This window comes from Phodopus roborovskii, unplaced genomic scaffold (assembly GCF_943737965.1).
Source record: "Phodopus roborovskii unplaced genomic scaffold, PHOROB, whole genome shotgun sequence".
In the NCBI taxonomy this organism is placed as follows: domain Eukaryota; kingdom Metazoa; phylum Chordata; class Mammalia; order Rodentia; family Cricetidae; genus Phodopus; species Phodopus roborovskii.
Window position 1 is genome coordinate 37403477 of NW_026126410.1, and position 23081 is coordinate 37426557.

Below are 23081 nucleotides of genomic sequence, written 5' to 3' on the forward strand. Positions count from 1 at the left end.
TATGTTTTTGTTTCTGATAATTCATATTAGCTTGCTTGCTAAATACTCATCCCCCATCTTTGTTCATCCAAGTACCAAAGCTAGTCAAGACCCAATCACATCCTTTGATAATTTTGTTACAAACTTTTAAAAAAATGTTTTATAAAAAAATTACCCCTTTCTTTCTTTCCTGTATCTATAACATCTACATTTTTACACTGCCATTGTCATTTAAATAGTTTGAAACTTTGATAGCTAGTAACTTGTTGAATTGGTATCTTCAAATGAGTTTAGTAAAACTATGACTTTTATACTGCATGGATATTTAGTGCCATATATGACATAGTAACAGGTAAAATAATTACTATGACACATGCAAAATGATTCATTTACTGTAAGAAAATATAAAATCTTGTTTGGGAAGTCAATAATTAAACACTTGATATTACCTTACCTTACAACTCTTTGGAAGAATTTCATCAACAGGCATTTTAAACACAGGAATTTTACATAGTTATACAACAGTATTTTAATAGATACAGAGATTACATTGAAACTTATTATATTTTGGAAATTTGGGCTTGGGAGATGACTCAGTAGCTATGATCTTTCTAAGGATAAGTGATACAGGGGAAATCTGGGTCTCATCCTGGGGATCTTAGTTTCATTAATAAAAAACTAAAAAATGGATTCAAACAGAAGTTTAAGGACAATTTTATCAGATATTAAAAGAAAACTAAGGGGAACTTTGAAGAAAGCATAGGGAAGACAAAGCTGTTGGTGAATCCTGTAGTGTTAGGAAAAGCATGTGGAGAGGAGAAGAGAGGAGAGAGAGGAGAAAGAGAGAGAGGGGGGAGAGGGGAGAAGGGAGAGGAGATGAGAGAGAGAGAGAGAGAGAGAGAGAGAGAGAGAGAGAGAGAGAGAGAGAGAGAGAGAGAGAGAGAGAGAAGACAGAAGTTACACTTTTCTGGGTAATTAAGAACATCAGGCAGACTTGTGGAGCTGCATGTTTGTGGCCCAGGGCTTGAAATTGTGGTAAGGAAAAAAGTAATCATGTAACTAAAGGACTAATTGTTCCTCCTCTCCTTCACCATGGCTTAAAGGTGAGCTCACCTTCTTATCTTTAGCCAGGTGATTGAGCAGGCCTATCACCTGAAATATCAGTTCTCCACCTAGGCAATATATTCCATTCCTTTGATCGGAAGGATTTTCTCTTAGTGGCTTCACTATCAGTCTATCATAAGGACCAGAGAATCCTTAGGATTCACTTCAAAGTCCAGGAATGGCTGTACATACACCTGTCACCCACCATTGTATGTGTGTGTTGGGGAGAGGTAGATGGAGGACACACCAGGACATATTGGCTGCCAGTGTCACTCCGGGTTCAGTAAGAGATCCTGTCTCAAAGGAATGAGGTAGAGAGGGATAAAGAAGGACTCCAGTGTCCTCCTCAGGCCTCTGCACTTGTCCTTGAGTGTGGGAACCTGCACATACATCACACACACTTATACCACACGCAGACATCCACTACACACACACATCCACACATATATCCACAAAGAAAATTAATGATAAGGTTGTTACATATACAATGACTTCAGTTTCTTCATGATGCTAGTTTTAAATTTAGAATTATCTCTAGCCACAAAATTGAGGGATGAAGACTGAGCATTCTTAACATGAAAATCTTCTATGCCTTGAAATCTAAAACATTTTGCGCAACTACTTATAAAAAATATTGGTTTTACAACAAGCATTTTAAATGAGGGATGCTTAGCCTGTTTATTACTTTTGTATTTGTATTAGCATTTTATTTAGATTCTAGGTAATATTACCAATAAAAAGAACAATAAATTATTGTGTTTTTATAACATAAAAAGCTCAGAGATGGGACACTAGGTTTTGTATTCATCAATCATAGTGCTTTTTGTAGTGTGTGTGTGTGTGTGTGTGTGTGTGTGTGTGTGTGTGTGTGTGTCTTAGGCTTAGCTCATGCTACCAAGTGTTTTCTCACTGATATACCCTTCTGCTCAACACCATGAAATGTTTATTACTAGTTATGTTAATAGAAAACCTCAGTAAGGATTGCATTTCATTCATGTAGCCACGTGTCTGTGTCTTTTTGTCCCACCTAAAACAAACATAAATAAAATGGCATGAACTTTAAGGACTTTCAAATGTAGTGGTGAACACTTCCACATTGTTAATGCAGCCAGAGTCAGACTGACAGGTTCTGAGTTAACAAAAGAGTAAATGGTCTGACTGGCAGCTGGGCTCCAATGTCTGATGTTTGAATCACTTTTGTCCTTATGCAACTCATAAAACAGACTCCCTGTTACTGGACCCTGCAGCTGTGAGAGAGAACTTCTCTACACAAGCTCCAGAAAATAAGGAATGGTGATAAGCCTAAAGTTTTTATAGTGTTTTATATGAGCTGGACAATAAAAGTGCTGATGTCTTAGGCTTGGGGTCCAGAGTGCTGACAGATATTTCTCCTTGGGGTGACCAAGATTGTATGCTGACCAAGGAAATGAGTATCTTTTAAACATAGCCAGGCAACTTTGAAAATGGTAATTGGTGTACCTTCCTCACACACTGTCATTTTTATTATTCCTAGTGTCAGAACATTTCCTCTCATCCTATAATATTGACTGCAGTGTGGAAATCAAGAAGGAAGTGGTCCAGTGTATGGGCTCCTTTCAGGATGGAGTGGCTGAGAAATGTGCTGATTACTTCCAGAGGTTCCGGCGCTCTACCCACGTGACACCCAAATCGTACCTCTCCTTTATCCAGGGCTATAAGTTTATATACAGTGAAAAACACGCAGAAGTGCAGAGCCTGGCCAACAGGTGAGTGTAAAGGTCAGGCAAAAGTCATCTCGAAGCACCGGCTCTCATCCCTGAGCCAAATTGTTGGTTGGGTACAGTTTAAAATGACCAGAGACATTATTGGCTATCACAAATGAGGTTCTAAAGTTAGGGTAGTGTGGGATCAGCACTATTGGCATGGGAAGGACAGTGTATCAGTTTAAAAACATTTCCCACGTGGGCCGACAAACTGCATAAATTTAAATGTGTTAAAAATAGCCTCAGTGTATAAAAAATGCATCAGTGTTGCATAAATAAAAACGAAACAAAACAAACAACAAAAAACCAAAGCACTTACCCTTCGATAAGTAAACTTAGACTTGAATTATATACTTCTCTCCCTGTGTTTCCCTTTGTCTCTCTTATCTCTACTCTGTCTGATACTGTGCCTGCCTGAATGTTGTCTTGTCTTTCCTTGCGTCCAGTCAGTACATTGTCTTGTCTGTCCCTGTGTCCATGTCCTTCTCTAACAAAGGGCCTTTCCCCTGCATTTATTGAACAGCACAGAGATAATCAAATGGGGGAAAGAATGAGAGATACTTTATAGAAATCTTTAACAGGGTTTTCTGAGGGATTAAGTCACTGATTTCAACTGACTCCAACTGACCCAGATAACAAATAAATAAATACTATCAAATAATATTTGTATGCTGTTTCCAGCATGTATGGTAAATATTTATCATTTAGTGTTGCTTTCAAAATGTTATCTGTTACCAGCATTTGTTACCATAACATAGCTATGCACATGTATTTCTCTCTGGATCAGGGGCATAGAAAAGTATGTATCTTAAGACTAAAGCTAAGCACTAGCTTAGGCTGTAAAAGCTGATCAAATGCAGAATCCAAGCCAAGCAAGATTTGTTGTTAAATTTTGCTTAAAGGCAGGTTAAACAAACAGGCGAACTACACAGTAGGATATCAGTCTTAAGTGACCTCTGGGTGTATTATTAACTCTGGCTGTGAGGTTCAGCAAAAGCTCCAGTCTGTTAGAGCTGTAAGAGATGTTTTCATAATGTTGTATCATCATGGGACAGAGGACAGGGCAGACCCCTGAGCAAGGAATCATCCAGCTCAAAGTCATTAATGGTGAGGTTGGGAGTACTCTTCTAGAGTCCCGTGGAGGACTATTCCAGGCTCCTAGGGGATTTATTATTGCCTAACATGATCAAATTTCCGGTTCCTTATAAGGACTGCCACTTTTTTTTTTTAATGACATTGATTGACCTAATTATAACATAGGTGTGGGAGGGAGGTAGGAATACAGATTCCCTTTCAACATCCTGTCATCCTTTGCATCCCTATCCCCTGTGTGATCAGGGTAGATGGTTAATGCCACAGGAAAGTGAATATCCTGTGGTACTGAAGTTTGAACACAAATATCACTTATTTGCTCTGTATTTTTTCTCAAAATTCATATTTTCTCCTAGAAAGTAGCCAGAAGTAGCCAAGATAACGATGTAAGGGATCCCTGGTAGACTAGATTACATGTGAGGGATCTCTGGGTAGAAGACTAGATTACATGTGAAGGATCTCTGGGTAGAAGACTAGATTACATGTGAGGGATCTCTGGGTAGAAGACTAGATTACATGTGAGGGATCTCTGGGTAGAAGACTAGATTACATGTGAGGGATCCCTGGGTAGAAGACTAGATTACATGTGAGGGATCTCTGGGTAGAAGACTAGATTACATGTGAGGGATCTCTGGGTAGAATACTAGATTACATGTGAGGGATCTCTGGGTAGAAGACTAGATTACATGTGAGGGATCTCTGGGTAGAAGACTAGATTACATGTGAGGGATCTCTGGGTAGAAGACTAGATTACATGTGAGGGGATCTCTGGGTAGAAGACTAGATTACATGTGAGGGGATCTCTGGGTAAAGGGTCCATGAGTTGGTAACTAGAGAACTTATTTCAGGTCCATGCAGGTAGCTAACTCACGCCTATTCTCGTTTAAATTTTATTTTATTTCTTGAGCACAAATCTTTCTTCTTTTAATTTCATTGGACTGTTTTGAAAAAGCACAAGTTGTTTTCCTTCTACCAACATAGGGTTTTGGACATTTGAAGTATACTGTTATTAGGGCCTGGGTGGTGTAGTCTAGGCCATGGTTGCTGCTCATGCTATATGCATGTTTTGGGGCCTTCACTTCCTATATATGGTTCATAATGAATATGCATCTGGAGCTAAACCTAGATGTACTTCCTAGATGAGCACCCCTACCCTGTTAGGTTTGATTTCTTACATATTCTCCTTCTTTAAATATGACCCCGCCACTACCATTGGTGAAATGACACTTGAAAACAAGAGCATTAGCTCCAAATTTTAATATTGCTTGCGCGGACTTTTCAATCTCAGAATGAATACCGGATTGGAAAAGCTCAAAGAAGCTTCAGAATCGGTTGCAGCTCTGAGCAAAGAACTGGCAGTAAAAGAAAAGGAACTGCAAGTGGCCAACGACAAAGCGGACACAGTAGGTGGACAGTCATGGCTCATAGCTACTTATTTCTGTTACGGCACACTACTCATTGTTCTATGTGATAAATGGATAAGTGGACAAAGTCAGTACACCAAGGTAAAGAGGAGTGTGCTGCCTGTGAACTTTTGACTATTTTTTTCCTCTATTCAATTAGGTCTTAAAGGAAGTTACAATGAAAGCACAAGCTGCTGAAAAGGTCAAGGCTGAGGTGCAAAAGGTGAAGGACAAAGCCCAGGTCATTGTAGACAGCATCTCCAAGGACAAAGCCATCGCTGAAGAGAAGCTAGAGGCAGCAAAGCCAGCTCTAGAAGAAGCCGAAGCTGCACTCCAGGTGACTGTGAGGGAAGTGACAGGTGCTCACAAGGAAGTGACAGGAGCCAGACCAAAGCTCTGTCCCCACAGTGTCTGCAGAGCCTATCAGCCCTCTAGATCTCACATGGATTAAGAACTCGGGCTCATTTTTAAGGGATAATGAGCCCTGTCACAGAATAGCAGCCAAGAGTCTTGGGTTGTTACTTCAGCTTTTTCATTAATAGTCTGTGTGACAGTTGGAAAGTTGCATGAAGTTTCCAAAATGTCTCCTGACTCACTGAGGACTTTGGAGTGGGTGGTCCTGGGAGATGAAGCTTCCTCTGAGTCTGTTTGTGAATCATACAATTAAAGACTGCCAATTTAATGCGGCCCATTAATGACTGAGGCAAACTGGCTTCCAATAAAGTCAGTACAATTGTGTGGCCATAACAGAAAGGATAAAATGGCAAAGTATTTTGAAAAATATAGTATGTTCCATGAACTAGAGAGTGACTTATAGGCAGGTCAGTGTTGAAGGATGGATATAGGATTTTTTTAAATATTACTATTAATTCATTTCTATTCATCTATTCCCTTAAGCTATTGATCCTTGGTTTAGAAATGGATGAAAAAAAAAACCCAACAGAATTATGCTGCATGTCTACTGCTAACTCAAGTTATTTGACCTCAGTTGAGCATAGATTGTTGCTTGAGAATGGGAGTCTATTCTCTTACTACTTTCTTAGCATGATGCCTGAGAAATTTTTAAGTCCTTTTTGATCCAAGTCTTTAGTTTTTTTGTCCTACAGGCATTTCAATGGTATAGTTCTGTGGTGGTAGAGTGCTTGCTTGGAATATGTGAGACTTTGGGTTTTGTTCCCAGTATCACAAACAACAATAGCAAACATTACATGAATTTCTTATCTATTGAGATAATGAAGATATTGCCTTCTATTTCTCCAACTTTCTATGTCATACTTGCATTTAATGTGTGTTACTGAATTGTTTCTCATGTCCCTGTGTTCTGGTTAACATATCTGCCTCTTTCCTTCAAGCCCGCCTGGGTCTTTAGCTCCCAAGATCTGTGGACAAGGCAGACTTTCCTCTCCCACAACTATGTCACATTGTCTATACTGAGAGAGTCTTTGATCAACATAGGGAGGACAAGGGCACTGTACCAGAACTTTTAAAATCATGCTTCTCAGGGTACCCGTAACCACAGGACTAGAGCTTATGGTTTCTCAGTATTGTTTTCAAAAGGAAGGCCAGTGTTTCCCTAAGAGTTAAAGAGTTGGCATCATCCTTTCATATTGACAGATGTTGTTAGTATTCCTCTAAGTTACCATTCTCTACAGCTAAAGTGTGCTGCATCATAGAACCATTGGTGTAGACACACGTGGGAGTTGAAATAAGGTGTCATTCAACTTGCTGTTACTCTACTAACTGCTGGAGATAATTCATGTATGAAGAGACAGGGCTCGTTTTAACTTACAGTCTTAATGTTTTGAGTCTGGTATGAGGCAACATCAGATGGCTGGGGCTCATGGAACAATGCTGCTCACTTTATGGACAGAAAGGAAAAGAAGAGGGAAGGAGCTAAAGTACCAATATTCCCTTCAAAAGGGCAGGGCTCTATAATGGTTTTCTCCTGTGTTCTACCTCGAAAATGTCCCAAGCACATTCCAACAGTGTTACCCTGGGTACCAATCATGAAATTTTGGAGTACACTCAGCATCCAAACCACAGAAGCATGTATAGAAGAGAATTTTGTAATTTCATCTATTGATCCTGTTTCTTACTGGGTCTTTGCATTTCTGAGATCTTGAAATGTGGTATGGTCAATTTGTCCTATGAAAACTCCAGATACACCTAGCCTCTAACATTGCAGTCTCAGTTTATATCAATCTGAAAAAGGTCAACAATAAAGAATATGACTCATGGGGTTCAAGAGATATCTCAGTGGTTTAGAGCACTTCATGTTGGAGGATGCAGTTCAGTTCCCAGTATCTACACAGTGGCTCTTAACTATTCATAATTTCAGTTCTGGGGAATACATTCAGGCATTCATACACATTGAATGAATGAATGAATAAATATAAATGAAGACTGTGTCCCTTCCTAACTTAATGTTTAATCAGATTTTAACTAGTTGGCAGCAAGAATAAAGTGTGTTCAAATGGTAAATCACTCTTATATTGCCATGGTGTATAGGGTCTTACATAGTAGTCACAGTACTGCACCTGCAGAAAATGGAATTCAACAGCTTTCTGAAGCATGTTGGTCTCTAGGTACAGTATCAGCACAAGTTCCTTTACCTGAGTGTCTGACATAAGAGTACAACTGTCAACATATGTAATTGATGGACTTTTGTATAACTTAATCCTAGTTTCCCTTTGGCTGTTTCTCTCTTTCCCTTCTTTTTTTCAGAACTCATACATCTCAAACAAGGGTCTGACATTTTTAACTCTATACCTCCAGTTTTATTTTCTAGCTACTTAACTTTCAGCAATGCTAGTAGGTTGAAACACCTCTTTTCACAGCAAATCACTAAGTTCAGCACGAGTGTGTCCTCCATCTTCAGAGAATGTTCATCTTCTGTCAGGCAGATGTAGATGAGGCAGAACTCCTTAAGACACAGATACACAGGGGTGTCCTAGAAGCAATCCTGCACTAGACTCATTTTTATCCCAATGCTGTTTTCATAAAAAGTTCAGCAGAGAGGGTGTTACCAAGCAAAAAGTGGCTGATTACTAAGTCATTTACTGCATAAGAACAACTATACTAGGATTGGAATAGAAGCTTCCAGAGAGCTGTGTGAAAGTCACATTGCCCAGGTAGCTTCATTTAAAGGTCAGTTCCCAGCTAAGAAACTTCTGATTGTTTAATCTGTCAGCCCCAAGGCTACCCTCTGGTGTCTGTCCACTCTGACAGCCTGAGTTGCTTGAGATTCTTGACCTACATAGCTAACGAGCGGAAAGGCATGGTGAATATAGTATTTTTTTTTCTTATTCCAAGTTCTGATAACTACTTAAGTGCTGAGTATCTTGTTTTAGTGTACTTTTTTTTTTTTTTTATAAATTTTTTAAAACACAAAGAAGTCTGTGCACTTTTAGAGAAGTCACAGCTCCTTATCTGCTCGCCAACATTTCTTTCTTCTTGCTGCTCGTTAGAACTGTAAAATGCTGGCCTCTGCAGACTCCGGGCCCACATAAACACACACATGTAAAATTCAGCAGCTAGCATTTGAGCGTGAGAGTACATGGACATGCAGTGCACACCTCCTCAGCCTGGGCTATCTCACCAAATATAAAATTTTCCTGTTCTATGTATAAAATCCTGAGGTTTGAAGGGAATAAAGAGGGGAGGATAATGGAATATGTGTGGTATGAAAGTGGGAGGAAGACCACTGGGGTGTAGTTGTTCAATGGGGGGGGCAGGAAGAGTGGGGGAGAGGAGGGAGGTGGGAATGGCAAGGGTCAACCAAAGCTCAAAGTTAAAGTACGTATGGAAACGCCATTAAGGAGCCTGAAGAAATGACTCAGCAGTGCACTGTTCTTGTAGAAGTCTCTGGGTTGGTTGCTAGCACACCACCATTGGGCAGACCGTAACTTCTCATAACCCTAGCTCTAGAGGGATCTGATGCTCTGACCCTCACAGACACCTGCACTGACATGCACATACCACCCCCGTTAAATAATGAAAAATACAATATCTTAAAAAGTAAAAATGAAACTTGCAGGTTTGTAAGCTAATTTAAAAAATAAAAATTATAAAAGAATTGTAAAGAATTTTAACTTTGTAGGACATTCATTTCGTTGGGCTTAAATGTGCATCTACACCTTATGACTCTTAGTTTAATGGTGTTGTCTGTCCTCTGTTGAGACAATATCATTTATACACGACAGTTTGTCTGGATTCTTATCTGAGCTTGGGTGCTCCCCCGTTCCATCCTGCAGACCATCAAGCCCTCTGACATCGCCACAGTACGCACTCTCGGACGACCTCCTCACCTCATCATGCGGATTATGGACTGTGTGTTGCTGCTGTTTCAGAGGAAGGTCAACCCAGTGAAAATTGACCTGGAGAAAAGCTGCACTGTGCCTTCCTGGCAGGAATCTTTAAAACTGATGACAGCAGGAAACTTTCTCCAGAACCTACAGGTTGGTCTTTCAGTGCTTACGGATTAGGAGGGGGGACCCAGTTGGTTGAGTCTTTTAATAGAATTCATTTCTAAAAGTGACTCATTCTATATACATTTTGGAAGTGTATGTGGGTACTCTTTTGTAGTAGAATTTCCTCTTTCAAACCATAGGACACAAGTATGAGGTCTTTCCTGGACACTTTTAGCTATGTTGACACACATACTCCAAAAAAAGTGATCATGTCCTTCTAACGAGACTAAATAGACGTATATACTGCCTGCATGTAAACACAAATGCAGTTGTCCCTCAGTATTTCCCAGACTTCCAGTGGATGCAGAAATGTGAGGATGCTTATGTCCCCTATGTAAAATGACACACACTGTATGCTGCAAATGACTGCTAGATTATTTATGATCCTAACACAGTGTAAGTGCTACATAGTCACTACACATTTTGTCCTTGCAGTGAGATGATCTATATCTCACTCTTTATTCTATTTGAACTCACGATCCTCCTGCCTCAGCCTCTCCAGGGCTGGGATTGCGAGCATGTACTACCATGTCCAGTCTGTTTATACTACATTGCTTTGGGTTGATGAGAAAGAAGTCTGTATATGTTCAGTACAGGCATGATATTTCTAATAAATTTTTGGTTTGTCTTTGAGCCTATGAATACCAAGGATCCACTGTCTGTGCTCATATTTACAATTTTATTGTAATACTAATAGTAGTACTATTAGAGGAGTAATTTGTATATTTTTATATTTTGTTGTATTTGTAATGTACAAATTTTAAGTGTACCACTCGATGAATTGCATATACAGATTAATCACTACCAAAAGTGAAATACATGTATTTAGAATCTCTCTTATGCTTAAACCCAGTCAGTTCCCTCTAATAAAGAAATTAGTATTTTCTCCAGATCATCATCATTGCCTGGTTAGAAATAACATGCAAAATCACATACAAAGCCCTGCTTTGATCTTCACTCACTACATAGATGAGATTTATTCTTGTGGCAAAAAAGCAACTTTCCATTCTTTTACAGTTATAGCTCTCCCATATATGAATGTTCAGTGCTATGTGGTATGGGTATAATAATTAGTTTTATTTTGGGGGGGAAATAAGAAAAATAATAAGAGAACAATGACATTGGTCTCAAACCCCCCAAATGGTGCTGGAGACACAGACATAAGAAGGTAAAGCAGCATGACCTCCTGTAGAATTCCACCATGCAGGTGTCATGGGCGCCAATGACCTATAAAGTATAAGGTGATAGGAGGCCTCATAAAGTCAGGAGAAAGTGAGTTCTGACTACAGGTTGCCTTTACTTTAAATAAAATTATGTAATAGTGTATGAAACAGACCTTAAGTAGTCTTCAAAACCAGTGCTTCGGTTTTCTGAGATGGCTACAGTCATTTTCCATGAGATCCTTTAATCAACACCTTGTGAACATGTGCTATGCTTTGATTTGTCTATTGGACTATTTTAGTAAAAAAAATGTTGAAGTTGTTATTAAGTTTTGGCATGAATCTGCTGTCTGTACTGATACACAGGGCATTTGGGGACTGTATATATGTATTTCTCTTTGCTATATCTGCAGGAGTAGGATTTCTGAGTCATAGATTATACACTTAATCAGTTTTTGTAGACTGCACAAAAGAGTTTTTTTTTTTTTTTTTTTTTTTTTTTTTAAGTCCTGTCATTTTACACACTCAGCACCAAGGCATACTGGGCGGTGCTCCCCACCATCATTATTTCCTGCTTTTCACTATCCTCATGTGTTTGATGGTAATGGTTTCTTTTTATGATGGACTTAACTTTCATTTTCCTGACAGCTAATGATGCTGATAATCTTTTGGTGCATTTGGAACGCTTTCAGGAATTTTTGTGCTTATTTGGACCTTTCTCTCTCTTTAATTATTTCTTGTCTTCTTTTGAGCTTGTAGCTTCAAGTTCCCTTTTCCCCCTCAAAACCCTCTCCTGTACCCCTCCTTGCTCTCTCAAGTTCACAGTCTCCTTTTTCATTCAGTTGCATGCATATATGTACATGCACATATGTTCCTAAATGCAACTTGCTCAGTCTATATACTGTTACCTGTGTATGTGTTTTCAGGCTAACCATTTCAGATCGGATGTCTCCCACTCTCACTCAGTGTTCCTTAGTTGCCTGTAGATCTTTGTGTAGTGTTGAGGTCTCATGGAGTTACCTTGGCACATCCATTGGTGTCCTCCTTGTCCAGCTCACATTTTGGTGGTCATGTGGGTGAGACTATTTGGGTGTAGTATGGCATTTCTAGGAGACAGGATCTCACAGAAAACTTTCTGATTTATTGTCTCTTAACAATATTTCTTGCCCATTTCTGCAATGTTCCCCTTGCTTTAGGTGTGGGAGTGTTGTGTAGATTGTTTTCATTTTATGTGCATGAGAGTTTGCTTGTATGCATGTGTGTGTGTCTGTTGCTTACAGAGACTAGAAACAAAGTCAAATTCTTTGAATACGAGTTGCACATGGCTGTGAGCCACCACATGGGTGTTAGGAACCTGTGTCCTTTGCAGGATAATGTAGCTTGTCTGTTGGATTCAAATAGTTTGGAAATGCTACAGATACCTTCAACCACTTCCTGGCTTAATTGTTCTCTTTATTAATACTGTCTTTTGCTAAGCAGGAGTTCTTAATTTTAATGTAGGACTCTTTATTGATACTCTACTTAAAAGCACTTTCGGTGTTCCATTTAGATCTTGATTTCCCTCTGAGGAAGAATAAATCCTCCTACATTTCCTTCTAGAAGTTTTACTGTTTTACCTCCCAGTTGTAGATCTTGAGACACTAATTCGGAATGTCTAATCCATCCCATTTTACAACCTGCAACTTCAGTACCACCTTTCTTTCAGTTTTCAATTCAGCATCATCCACATGACATCTGAAGCTATGGCAATGAATAGCTCATACAATTAGTGGGCCATAGACTTGGCCAGCTATATGGACAAATGACAAGGAGACTAAGAGACATGTGAGACATGCGAGACCATGCAATTGCACCTTGCTTGCATGGGTTCCTTGTGAGTGACTCCAGATTTCTCCCTTGTGCCTGTGATGAGAAACTCTCTTCTTATGGGTGCTCTGTCTCCACTATTTTCTAAGTCTCCTGAAAGAAACTTGTGACAAGCAAGGTCTACATTAAAGGAATACCCATGTGCTAATGTGCTCTACATGTTCTATGAAGGTTTGTTTCATGCAATTATTAGCTGCATGGGATATTTTTTAAATTTATTTCTACTTGGAAAATAATCACCCTTTTGGAAGAGGAAACTCCACCTTTTAGACATTCAATTTCATCATTTGTCTAGACTTCTGTTCTGGATGCAGGGAGGCATTCTACATCCATTTCTGCTGTGTTTTAAAATTATATTTCTCCAGGAGATAATAATTCTCTCATATCTGTGATAGCTCCATGATTAAAAATTAATTCATCATTCTCAAGGTACCATGTCCAAGTTATTACTCTCACATTTCATGTGAGTTTAATAGAACTCCTGTCTGAATCTATTAAGGATTTAGTTGCTGATAAATGCTAAATCTATATGTCCTTAGCCTGAATATGGCTGTATGTGTTTGTTTTTCATTGTTGACATTATGGGTTTGTAATTCACCTCTTTAGGATTAATGGAAATAAATTTTTATTGCTTTCAAGATTCTAATAACTATATTAGTGTTCATCACCTAAGTACTTTGCTGTTTTGCTGGATCCCAGTATATTTCAATGGGTTTATGTCTGCATTGCTGGGAGAGAGAGCACGCTGGCATTCCTTTGCAATCACTCCACACTGTGCTTTCAGCAGTAAGACTTTCATCCAATACCCCGAGACATTGACAAAGAGCCACACCATTCATCCAGCTTACTACTTCCAGTTACATTGAAAACAGAATGTGAGTTTGGATATACCTCATAAAGTAAGTATTTTGACATGATTTACTTGTTCCTTCCACAGCAATTCCCCAAAGACACGATCAATGAAGAAGTGATAGAATTTTTGAATCCTTACTTTGAAATGGCCGACTACAACATTGAGACAGCCAAACGCGTATGTGGGAATGTAGCTGGTCTTTGTTCCTGGACCAAGGCCATGGCTTCCTTTTTTTCTATAAACAAGGAGGTGCTGCCTCTGAAGGTAGGACTCCTAGAGGGAGCTGTGTGATCCTCGATTGGGAAAGGCCATGGGTTAATTGGCCTCATTTTTGCACAGCAGCTCAGGAGCTGTGGCGGTCAGTGTATCTGTTCTCAGATCCATAGGGAGAGTGAGATCCTGAAAGCAAGAGACAAGGCAGTTTCTTTCTTCTGTAACTCAGTCAGGAGCTTTTAAGCATGAACCACTTCTCTGTGAAGACATCGAGTCTATTGTGAGTTGCTTTAAAACGAACCAGGAAAGCAGAGCACAGAATTTTCCAACAATGCTCAAGATCTTAAGCAAAGGAATCCTGTGAAGGAGATCAGGTTAAGATACAGATACTGTGGCCAGAAAATGACAGTCTTTGATGAAGGAAGATGTAGTCTTCCCCTTCCCCTCCTTTGCAGCTCAGGTAAGAATGTCAGCTAACTTAATGTAACTTAATGTGATCTTGAGACTACATTTTCCCAAGTAGCTGAGTATATGTACACTATTTCTATATGCACCACCACTGTTAAAAAGACACCTGGTCTTGAGCAAATGGAGAGGTGAGTATATTTTAAATACATAAACCCTAAAACTCACATCTTAAAGACTATGTCTTGTGGCTTGATTTTGGTTTTGAAGATTTGATCTTTTCCAACCATAAGTCTAAACTTACATTTCTCAGCTACCCAAGAAACGTAATAATTATGGTAAATAATCAAGACCAACAAGGGGATAGTGCAGAATGTAGAAGGTTAGTCTCAGGATCCCAGAACTATGCAAGGGTTCAAAGACTGATTCATATCAGAGAATCTCAGAGCAAATAATTGACGTCATGCTCGCTGACATTACGGAGAATGTGATCATTGGCGATTCCAGCATAGCACAAGATTGGTCATGAGAAGTACTTGGGACTCTTTCTATACTTTCCAAGCGAACATAGTAATGTGTAATTTTTGTTTTATTGTAGTTATTTTAATAATAGAGAGATGAAACCATTAAACAAAGACCTCTACCAAGGCAAAACAGTGAAAACTTTTCTCCAGCGTTCGTATTTCAGCTCCTCTGAAGGACAGATCTAGGCTGTCATCTATACTGGTGGCTCATGAAAGGGTTTTCAATCAAGTTTTTAAAAGCTTTGATTTTTTTCCATTTTGGCTTCCACAGGCTAAAATAATCTTTTAGGTGATTTTGCCTATAGAAAATAAATTTGTTGACTGCTATTCTAGTGATTTATAATTAGTTTATGCTTATAAACACTGATGGCAAATTCACATTAATAATTGTTTCAGATTAATGCAAAATGAGGTGATTGGAGAGGTAGAAAGCACAGGTGTACGCATGTGCCCATCTAAACCATAGGTGTTTGGGAACTTCCCATTTCTTCCTTCCTGTGTCTCCTGCAGGCCAACTTGGTAGTGCAAGAGAATCGTCATGTGCTGGCTATGCAGGACCTGCAGAAAGCCCAGGCTGAGCTGGATGACAAGCAAGCAGAGCTCGATGTGGTGCAGGCAGAGTATGAGCAGGCCATGACTGAAAAGCAGGTAGCCAACTCTTGGCGGGGAGGGGTGTTTATACATCCCATTGGCTCTTGGAAGCTCTCATTCCTGTACTATTTTTATCTAAAGGCTTGAATGTCTGGGAGAATTCACCGAGTCTTATGCACAATGTGGGAACAGCACATGATCCTTCACTGAACCATTGGCTTTGTTGTTTTGTTTTTTACTTTCTATTTATTCTATGCATCTTTTACATCATATATCTTGTTCCCATTCATTTCCTCATCCCTTCACATCTATCCTCTGCCCCTTCATGTCCCCCCTAAAAATAACATTTAACAGAAAAAAATGAAAATAAAAGCAGAAAAATGAAAAATCTCATCATGGAAGCTGCACTGTGGCACAGTAAGTCATGTAGCAAACCCCCTTGTCCATATATCATTACTTGCAAGTGTTCATTGCAAAGAGTCATTGGCCTGGTTTGAGGCCTCTGGCTTCTACTACACTCTCTGATCTGTTGGCTTTGTTTCTAATCAACACTGAAAGCCACTGATAAGCTTCAGGAGGGTCCACTCTGACAGAAGATATTTATAGGAGATAACTATTCCAGGTCTCCTTATGTATATGGATAGTGATGATACCTGTGTATCCCCAGTCATCCCTCTCCACACTGTTACATGTAATCTTTCAAACAATTTTATAACTAGGTGGGACAGGTACTTCATACAACAGCCAAGGCACAGAAATGTCAAGAGAAAGTTCTAGCTTTATGCTGGTCAATGTAAACCTCGACTGGACTTTGACATTTTGATATCAGCTTAAGGCTTCCCTGCTATATGTGTATAGCTGACCTCAGGAGTATACCCTAATGACAGTGATTGTCTACAGACTTCTCAACACACACACACACACAAACACAGAGATAGAGAGAGACAGAGACAGAGAGAGACACACACACATGGAGGGGGTTGGGGAAGAGAGATTTTTTTATTTGGTAGAATTTGGGTTCATATACTTGTCATCTACTGTACAAATCCTAGTTCCCCTGAAGAGCCCTTTCTTCTAATCTCAAAGTGGACTTAATATAGAGCTAAAGCAGCTGAAGCTCTAGGGTTCCTTGCTTTTGTAGGTGGCTATGAGTGTCCAGGACAGCAAGACACCAAGATTTACAGTCTTAAAGTGATAGGAGGCTGGGTTGGGCTCAGTAGACATCTGTGTATTAATATTCAGATAAAATGCCTGATATGATTCAGAGAGAAGATACTGGAGTTTCTAAATCACAAAACCCTTTTCATGATTTTCCCACTGTTTTAAATACCTGTGTATTTCATATTTTATGTAGTATATTTTTATAGCATTCCCATACTGATGATGTAGCTTTTAGCCCCACACTCTCTGTATCTACGAACCCTGGCTTGTGTTTGGCAAATGGGAGCCGTATTGACTCTTCCTTTGAATATTTTATGGAAGTGGCCCCTGTCCAGATTAAGACACCTGCTCACGACTCTATAGTTCCATTGTGTGCAGAGTGCATGTTGCTTCTCCTAAAGATCAAAGTCTCCTGGAAGCTGTGTGAGCGTCTCGAAGGACATTTACAGGAGCAAGTCAGTAACACCTGCATGGGTATATGGATTTACAGTCAGGGAGTTCATTTTCACAAGGAGAAAATTAATGCTGCAACTTCAGAGTCCACTCTAAAAAGCGGGAGGAAAGAACATTACTTTCTGTGTTTCGGGACAGTCGCTTGTATCAAGAAGCACTCAAGGATAAAAAAATTCCTTTCCACTGTTATTGTGAGTAAATTTCAGCAGGTTTACACTGGTTCAGGCCATTCCTCCCTGTTATTACAGTTCTGGAACATCTGTTCTGGATTAGGGTGGTGCTTCGCAACTTTCCTAAAGCTGCAATCCCTTTCCTTATGCTGTAATGACCCCATCCATAAAAGTATTTCGTTGCCACTTCATAACTGTAATTTTGCTACTGTTATGAATCATAATGTTAACATCTGTGTTTCTGATGGTCTTTGGTGACCCATGTGAAAGGGATGTTCCACCCCCAAAGTGACCATGACCCACAAATTGAGAACTGATAGTATGGTCTGGAGAGATGACTCCAGCAGTTAAGAGCACTGCCTGCTCTTCCAGAGGTCCTGAGTTCAGTTCTCAGCAACCACATGGTGGCTCACAACCATCTGTAATAAGATCTGGTGCCCTCTTCTCCTCCTCTGGCTTGCAGACATACATGCAGGCAGAATGCTGTATACCTAATAAATAAATAAATCTTTAAAAAGAAAAAGAATTACTAATATAAAAAAATATAATGACCCTAGCTTGAAAACTTGAGTTTTAAAATTTCAAATTTCTTTAGGAAACAAACCAACCAAACAAACAAAAAAAAACTAGCTGTGAGTTTTCTGCCCCCAACTTCTGAACAACCTTCACTCATTTTTGGTGCATTTTTGTCATTCCTAGGGCTGGATGAAGCTGATGGGGGCTTGTGGATCTTCCAAAATGGGCTCTTATCTGCAGTTCATTATAACCCAGACATGCACAGTTTCTCGAAAGAGTGTCCTGGCTAGTGTCCACAAAGGATATGCCTTGTTGTAGGGTCCAATTTCTCTGACCTTCTGAAGAATGAGCCACCTTACTGGCCAGTTTGGAGAGACCAGATTGCAGAGCTGAACCAAGGGAATTCTGTAGCCAACCTTTAGTTGGGACCATAGCAACAGTCTGCTTCTCTGTAACATAAGCACTAATCATTATTGGCCTATGTAGCAGTAATCAGAGTAACCTGGGTACTGAGCGACCAAAGATGGGGAGAGGGCCTAGAAGTTTTCTTAATTGGCTGCATACAAGTAAGGATGACAAATTCAAAGATAATATAAAATCAAGAATGTCTTTCAATTGAAAACATTGTTTAAAACAAATTATGTGGAATTAAACATCATACAGCTGGTATCTTTATTCTTGGGATGAAGCAAGTAGACAAATGTGGTGGGGATATGCCACAGAAAGTGGGTTTTTGGTTATTTTTTCTTTAACTAAAAGGAAAGACAAAACTTCAGAAGGAAGATGAAAACAAATTGGGTGAAGTATCTCCCTATTGCAAGACACTGTATTGTGTTATTCTTACAAAAGCAGTCTATTCATTACAGACAACCTATTTAGGCAATCCTGGAGAGGAATAAAAATAAAACTTTGCTCTTGTATCTGAACATATGCTATATATTTTACATATACTTTATGTCCATTTAAAACAGAGCCCTCAGTAATACTGTTTTATTATCTAAGTTATTAACTTCATAAAATATTACAATCTTTTTTGATCATAAAAACTTGCAAGATAGCTTTAATCAGGCTGGAGTATTTATATCAGCACACTATAATAATTTAAATGGTGGTTTAAGTAATCGCATTAAAGAACAGTAGTGAAATAGTTTAAACTTTCCATACCATTATAGATGTTCCCATTGAACTTGTAAAAACATGTGGTGTGGATTTATTATAGATGGACAGACATCTATTGATGTATTCACCTCTTTGACCATACTTCATTTCCTATGCTTTCACGTGTAAAGCTAGCAGACATCTCTTAAACATAGAAGGCAAGAAGAATTTGGGCTAGGAGTGTAGTTCAGCAGCACAGTACATATCTACCATGCCTGAGGCCCTGGGGTCCTTCACCAGAACCAGAAACTAGGGATAGGATTAGGTTCTGATTGGCAGTAATACAAGGAAGTCTGCATTAAAGTCCCTTTTCTGCTCAATGAAATGGGTTCAGAGTGGGAGATATTAGTAGTTGCATTTTCCTAAGAATTCTCATTTTACATACTTTATGATACGTGATGCTATCATGTGTGGTTTTACAAGTGAGTGATAGGAATGTCCAGAATCTGTCTGTTATTAAGCCCTGGGAGATTTTGGCTGCTGGGTTCAAGGCACTGGACAGAGAACTTGAGACAGAGAAGGGCTGCCACAGATACATTGAGGTGGAATGTGTTTCCTGTGAACTGGGCCTTCCATGACCCAAGAAATACAGCAGACAATAAGTGTCTTAAAATCACGCATTTGATCTAGAAGCTATTGTTCTTTGAATAAAGGTTTCCTTCTGGTTTTGGCCTCCTTCAGACCTTGCTTGAAGATGCAGAGCGATGTAGGCATAAGATGCAGACAGCATCCACGCTCATCAGCGGCTTGGCAGGTGAAAAGGAGAGATGGACAGAACAAAGCAAAGAGTTTGCTGCACAAACTAAACGACTCGTAGGTTGGTAAATTCTTTTATTAATGAGACTGTGTGTTGACTGTGATGGAGTCAGAAGACTTAAGCTTTAATCAAACAACACTTACTTATTTCAAATTACTATATGTGTATTTGCCTGTCTACTACCATCTCAAGGAGGTGGGTAATTGTCTGGTTCATATGTGTACTGATTTGATAGGCAAATGACCTTCACACTTCTTAGTTCACTTTGAAATGCTTCTATAAGTATGGGAATATTGATCAAGGGCACGTTGATGAAGGATCTGCCTTCTCTGGATTTTAAAGTTACTTTTTTGAGCTGGAGGTCACTCTCTTTCAACAAAGTTATGATGACCCAATGCCTGACTTCTGACAGTTGTTTCTTGATTGGACACCTAGACTCTGTTCAACAGTCATTCAAACTCATACTTTTTTATTAATTGATTTGTAGCCCATGCTTACAGGTTGATTTGTGTAATTTAGTTTAAAAGAATGGTTGCAGTTTTATACTTCTTTTTCAGTTTTACATTTCAAATTTACATGGATGGTCACAAAATATTTTAGGGGTACTTGCTTTCCATTTTAGGAGATGTACTGCTGGCAACAGCTTTTCTCTCATATTCTGGTCCATTTAACCAAGAGTTTCGTGATCTGCTGTTGAACGATTGGAAGAAGGAAATGAAAGCCCGTAAAATTCCATTTGGGAATGATCTAAATCTTAATGAGATGTTGATTGATGCCCCTACTATCAGTGAATGGAACCTACAAGGCCTTCCAAATGATGACCTGTCTATTCAGAATGGAATTATTGTCACAAAGGCATCACGCTATCCTTTGCTAATTGATCCACAGACTCAAGGCAAGAGCTGGATTAAAAATAAAGAAAGCCAAAATGAACTTCAGGTAATTTCCATTTGCGTACATTTACTACAAACTTCAAGCCATATTTCTCTATAAAGTTCACCCACTCAAAAAGGAGGAGAAATATTTGAATGTCTTACAGATTGTTTTGAATCCTATATAGAGATATAAACTTATGTCTAATAACAAAGTATTTTCCATAACTGTACTGTTTCTACTTTTGGTCACATTTACTAGCACCATATTTCAGCGAGTCTCTTATCTGCATCAGAAAAAGCAGAGTGACATCACTCTACATGTACTGTCCTCACAAACAGGCGTCTAGTTGCCTACCTGCAGGGATGGTGGATGCCAGAAAGATGCAGAGATGTTCACATGGTTCATGGCAGGTGATAATATTTGTCTATTAAAGATGCAGTGAAAAACATTTAAGCTCTCAGCACCATTTCACATAGCCTGGTTTCAACTCCCAGGCTTCCTAAGTTCTTGTTTGTTTCCCATGGCAGAGTATTTAGAGCTCACATGACATTACTGTGTACTGCATCATGAGCCTTTCCCTCCAGAATAACCTTGCGATCCCATCCCATTTGTAGACTACATCTCTAAACCACAAGTACTTTAGAAACCACCTGGAGGACAGCCTTTCCCTTGGACGACCTTTACTTATAGAAGATGTTGGGGAGGAACTAGATCCTGCTCTGGACAATGTTTTGGAAAAAAACTTCATTAAATCTGGATCTACCTTTAAGGTAGGTGAATCCCATTAATGAATTAAAGACAATATTCAATGCAATTGTGTATCCCAGTAAGTGAGACAGAATTTTCTGAAGAGGCAGCCATTGGAGTTGATGGGGGGGTGTTTTTCTGCTCTTCTTGAATTGAGCCAAATTAATTGAAGAACAATCATTTCATGTTTATCTCCTTTAAGTAACAAAGAAATGGATTCTATTTTCAACTCTGACTGTTATAAACTTTAAGAACTCTCATGTACCCCCTTCTGCATAGATATAGACACACTTATGAAATTCTTGGAACTCTGCTGCATGGTACTGGTTAGAAATTCAAGCCACACAAGTCCATGTGTGCTCGTGAGCCCTCATTGCGGCCCCATCCCTTCTGCCATAAACTCTATACCAATGCTTCCACCCTTCTCTCTCCTGTCATACCCTCAGTATGTGGGTAGTAAACCTTATCATTATTTTCAGTCTCTGAGCAAATTGTTAGTTAGCTTTTTCTTAGTTCCTTGGCTTAGTCACAACTCTCTTGACAACAAATTCTTTATCCATTACATGGTATGATTAGAACTCTTAGCCACTTCCCCCTTTCCCCCCTTGTCCCTTCTGCCTTCCCTCCCAACCTCTTTTCTCCTGTCCTATTAGTGTCTCGAAGCTCTGTGAGTACCCAGGAACATTTCTTTTTATGTTTTACTATACAAATTATATTCAGTAACAAATTGGGCAAATCAATGACTGATGTAATATGGAAAGGACTCAGGTGTATCTCTCCTTTGTTTAACTCTTTTTTTATATCAAGGTGAAAGTTGGTGATAAGGAAGTAGATGTTATGGATGGTTTTAAACTCTACATTACCACCAAGCTGCCAAATCCAGCCTACACCCCAGAAATAAGTGCTCGGACCTCCATCATTGACTTCACTGTCACTATGAAAGGCTTGGAAGACCAGTTACTTGGGAGAGTCATCCTCATGGAGAAACAGGTGGGGAGTCAAGGCTGACTCCATTTCTGTACTGTACGAAAGTTGTTATAACACTGGTTTCCCTTTATCTCCCTGTTTTTCCTGTGTCCTGAATCTTAGTTATAACATTGGACTTGCTTTAGGAACCATTTATCTAGAATCCTAAATCAACATTAATTTCTCAGTCATAGACAATTATATACATATGTATTTCCTTGTGTGTATGTGCTGGGCTGTTGTGTGTACATGTGCATGTACATATATGTACAAATGTGTATAGAGGCCAGAGATAGACATTGAGTATTTTCCTCTACCTTTTTAATTAAAAATTTTATCATCATCACTATATAACAATGATGACAATGATTGTAATAATAGTTATTATTTTTATATGTTCTTTATTTACCTGCATGCATACCTGTGCATCACATACATACTTGGTGCCTGTGTAGGCCTGAACAGGCTATTGGATCCTTTGGAACTGGTGTGACAGGGGACTGTGAGCTGTCATATACATGCTCAGAATTGAACCTGGGTCCTTTGTGAGAGCAGCAAATGTTGCTCTTAGCTGCAATGCCATCCATCTGGCTCCAGAACATTTACTTTTTAAGATGTGGCTTTTCACTAAACCTGGAACTGGTTACTTCAGTTCTGCTGGCCAGTCAGTCAGCTCCAGTGACTCACCTGTTTCCGGACCATGTCTCCCAGGGTTGGGAATTCAGGCATATGGCACAATGCCTGGCTTTTCTTTTCTTTATTATTATTTTTTTTACATGAATCTTTGGGTTCCAGACCTAGGCCTTCATGCTTTTGTGGCATTTTCCTAAGTTGTCTACCCAGCCACACATCTAATATATTTTCATAAATTATGCA

General features: G+C 39.3%; 1 protein-coding gene across 1 annotated transcript in view; it reads left to right on the forward strand.

Moving 5' to 3' along the window:
- Dnah5 (dynein axonemal heavy chain 5) overlaps nt 1-23081 on the forward strand; it is a 261268-nt gene that overhangs the window by 194919 nt on the left and 43268 nt on the right. The window contains exons 56-65 of the mRNA XM_051182604.1: nt 2597-2828; nt 5206-5320; nt 5481-5657; nt 9574-9777; nt 13753-13932; nt 15321-15458; nt 19541-19676; nt 20239-20555; nt 21107-21262; nt 22047-22229. Coding sequence (XP_051038561.1) covers nt 2597-2828; nt 5206-5320; nt 5481-5657; nt 9574-9777; nt 13753-13932; nt 15321-15458; nt 19541-19676; nt 20239-20555; nt 21107-21262; nt 22047-22229 — 1838 coding nt within the window. The remainder of the gene's footprint in view (nt 1-2596; nt 2829-5205; nt 5321-5480; nt 5658-9573; nt 9778-13752; nt 13933-15320; nt 15459-19540; nt 19677-20238; nt 20556-21106; nt 21263-22046; nt 22230-23081) is intronic.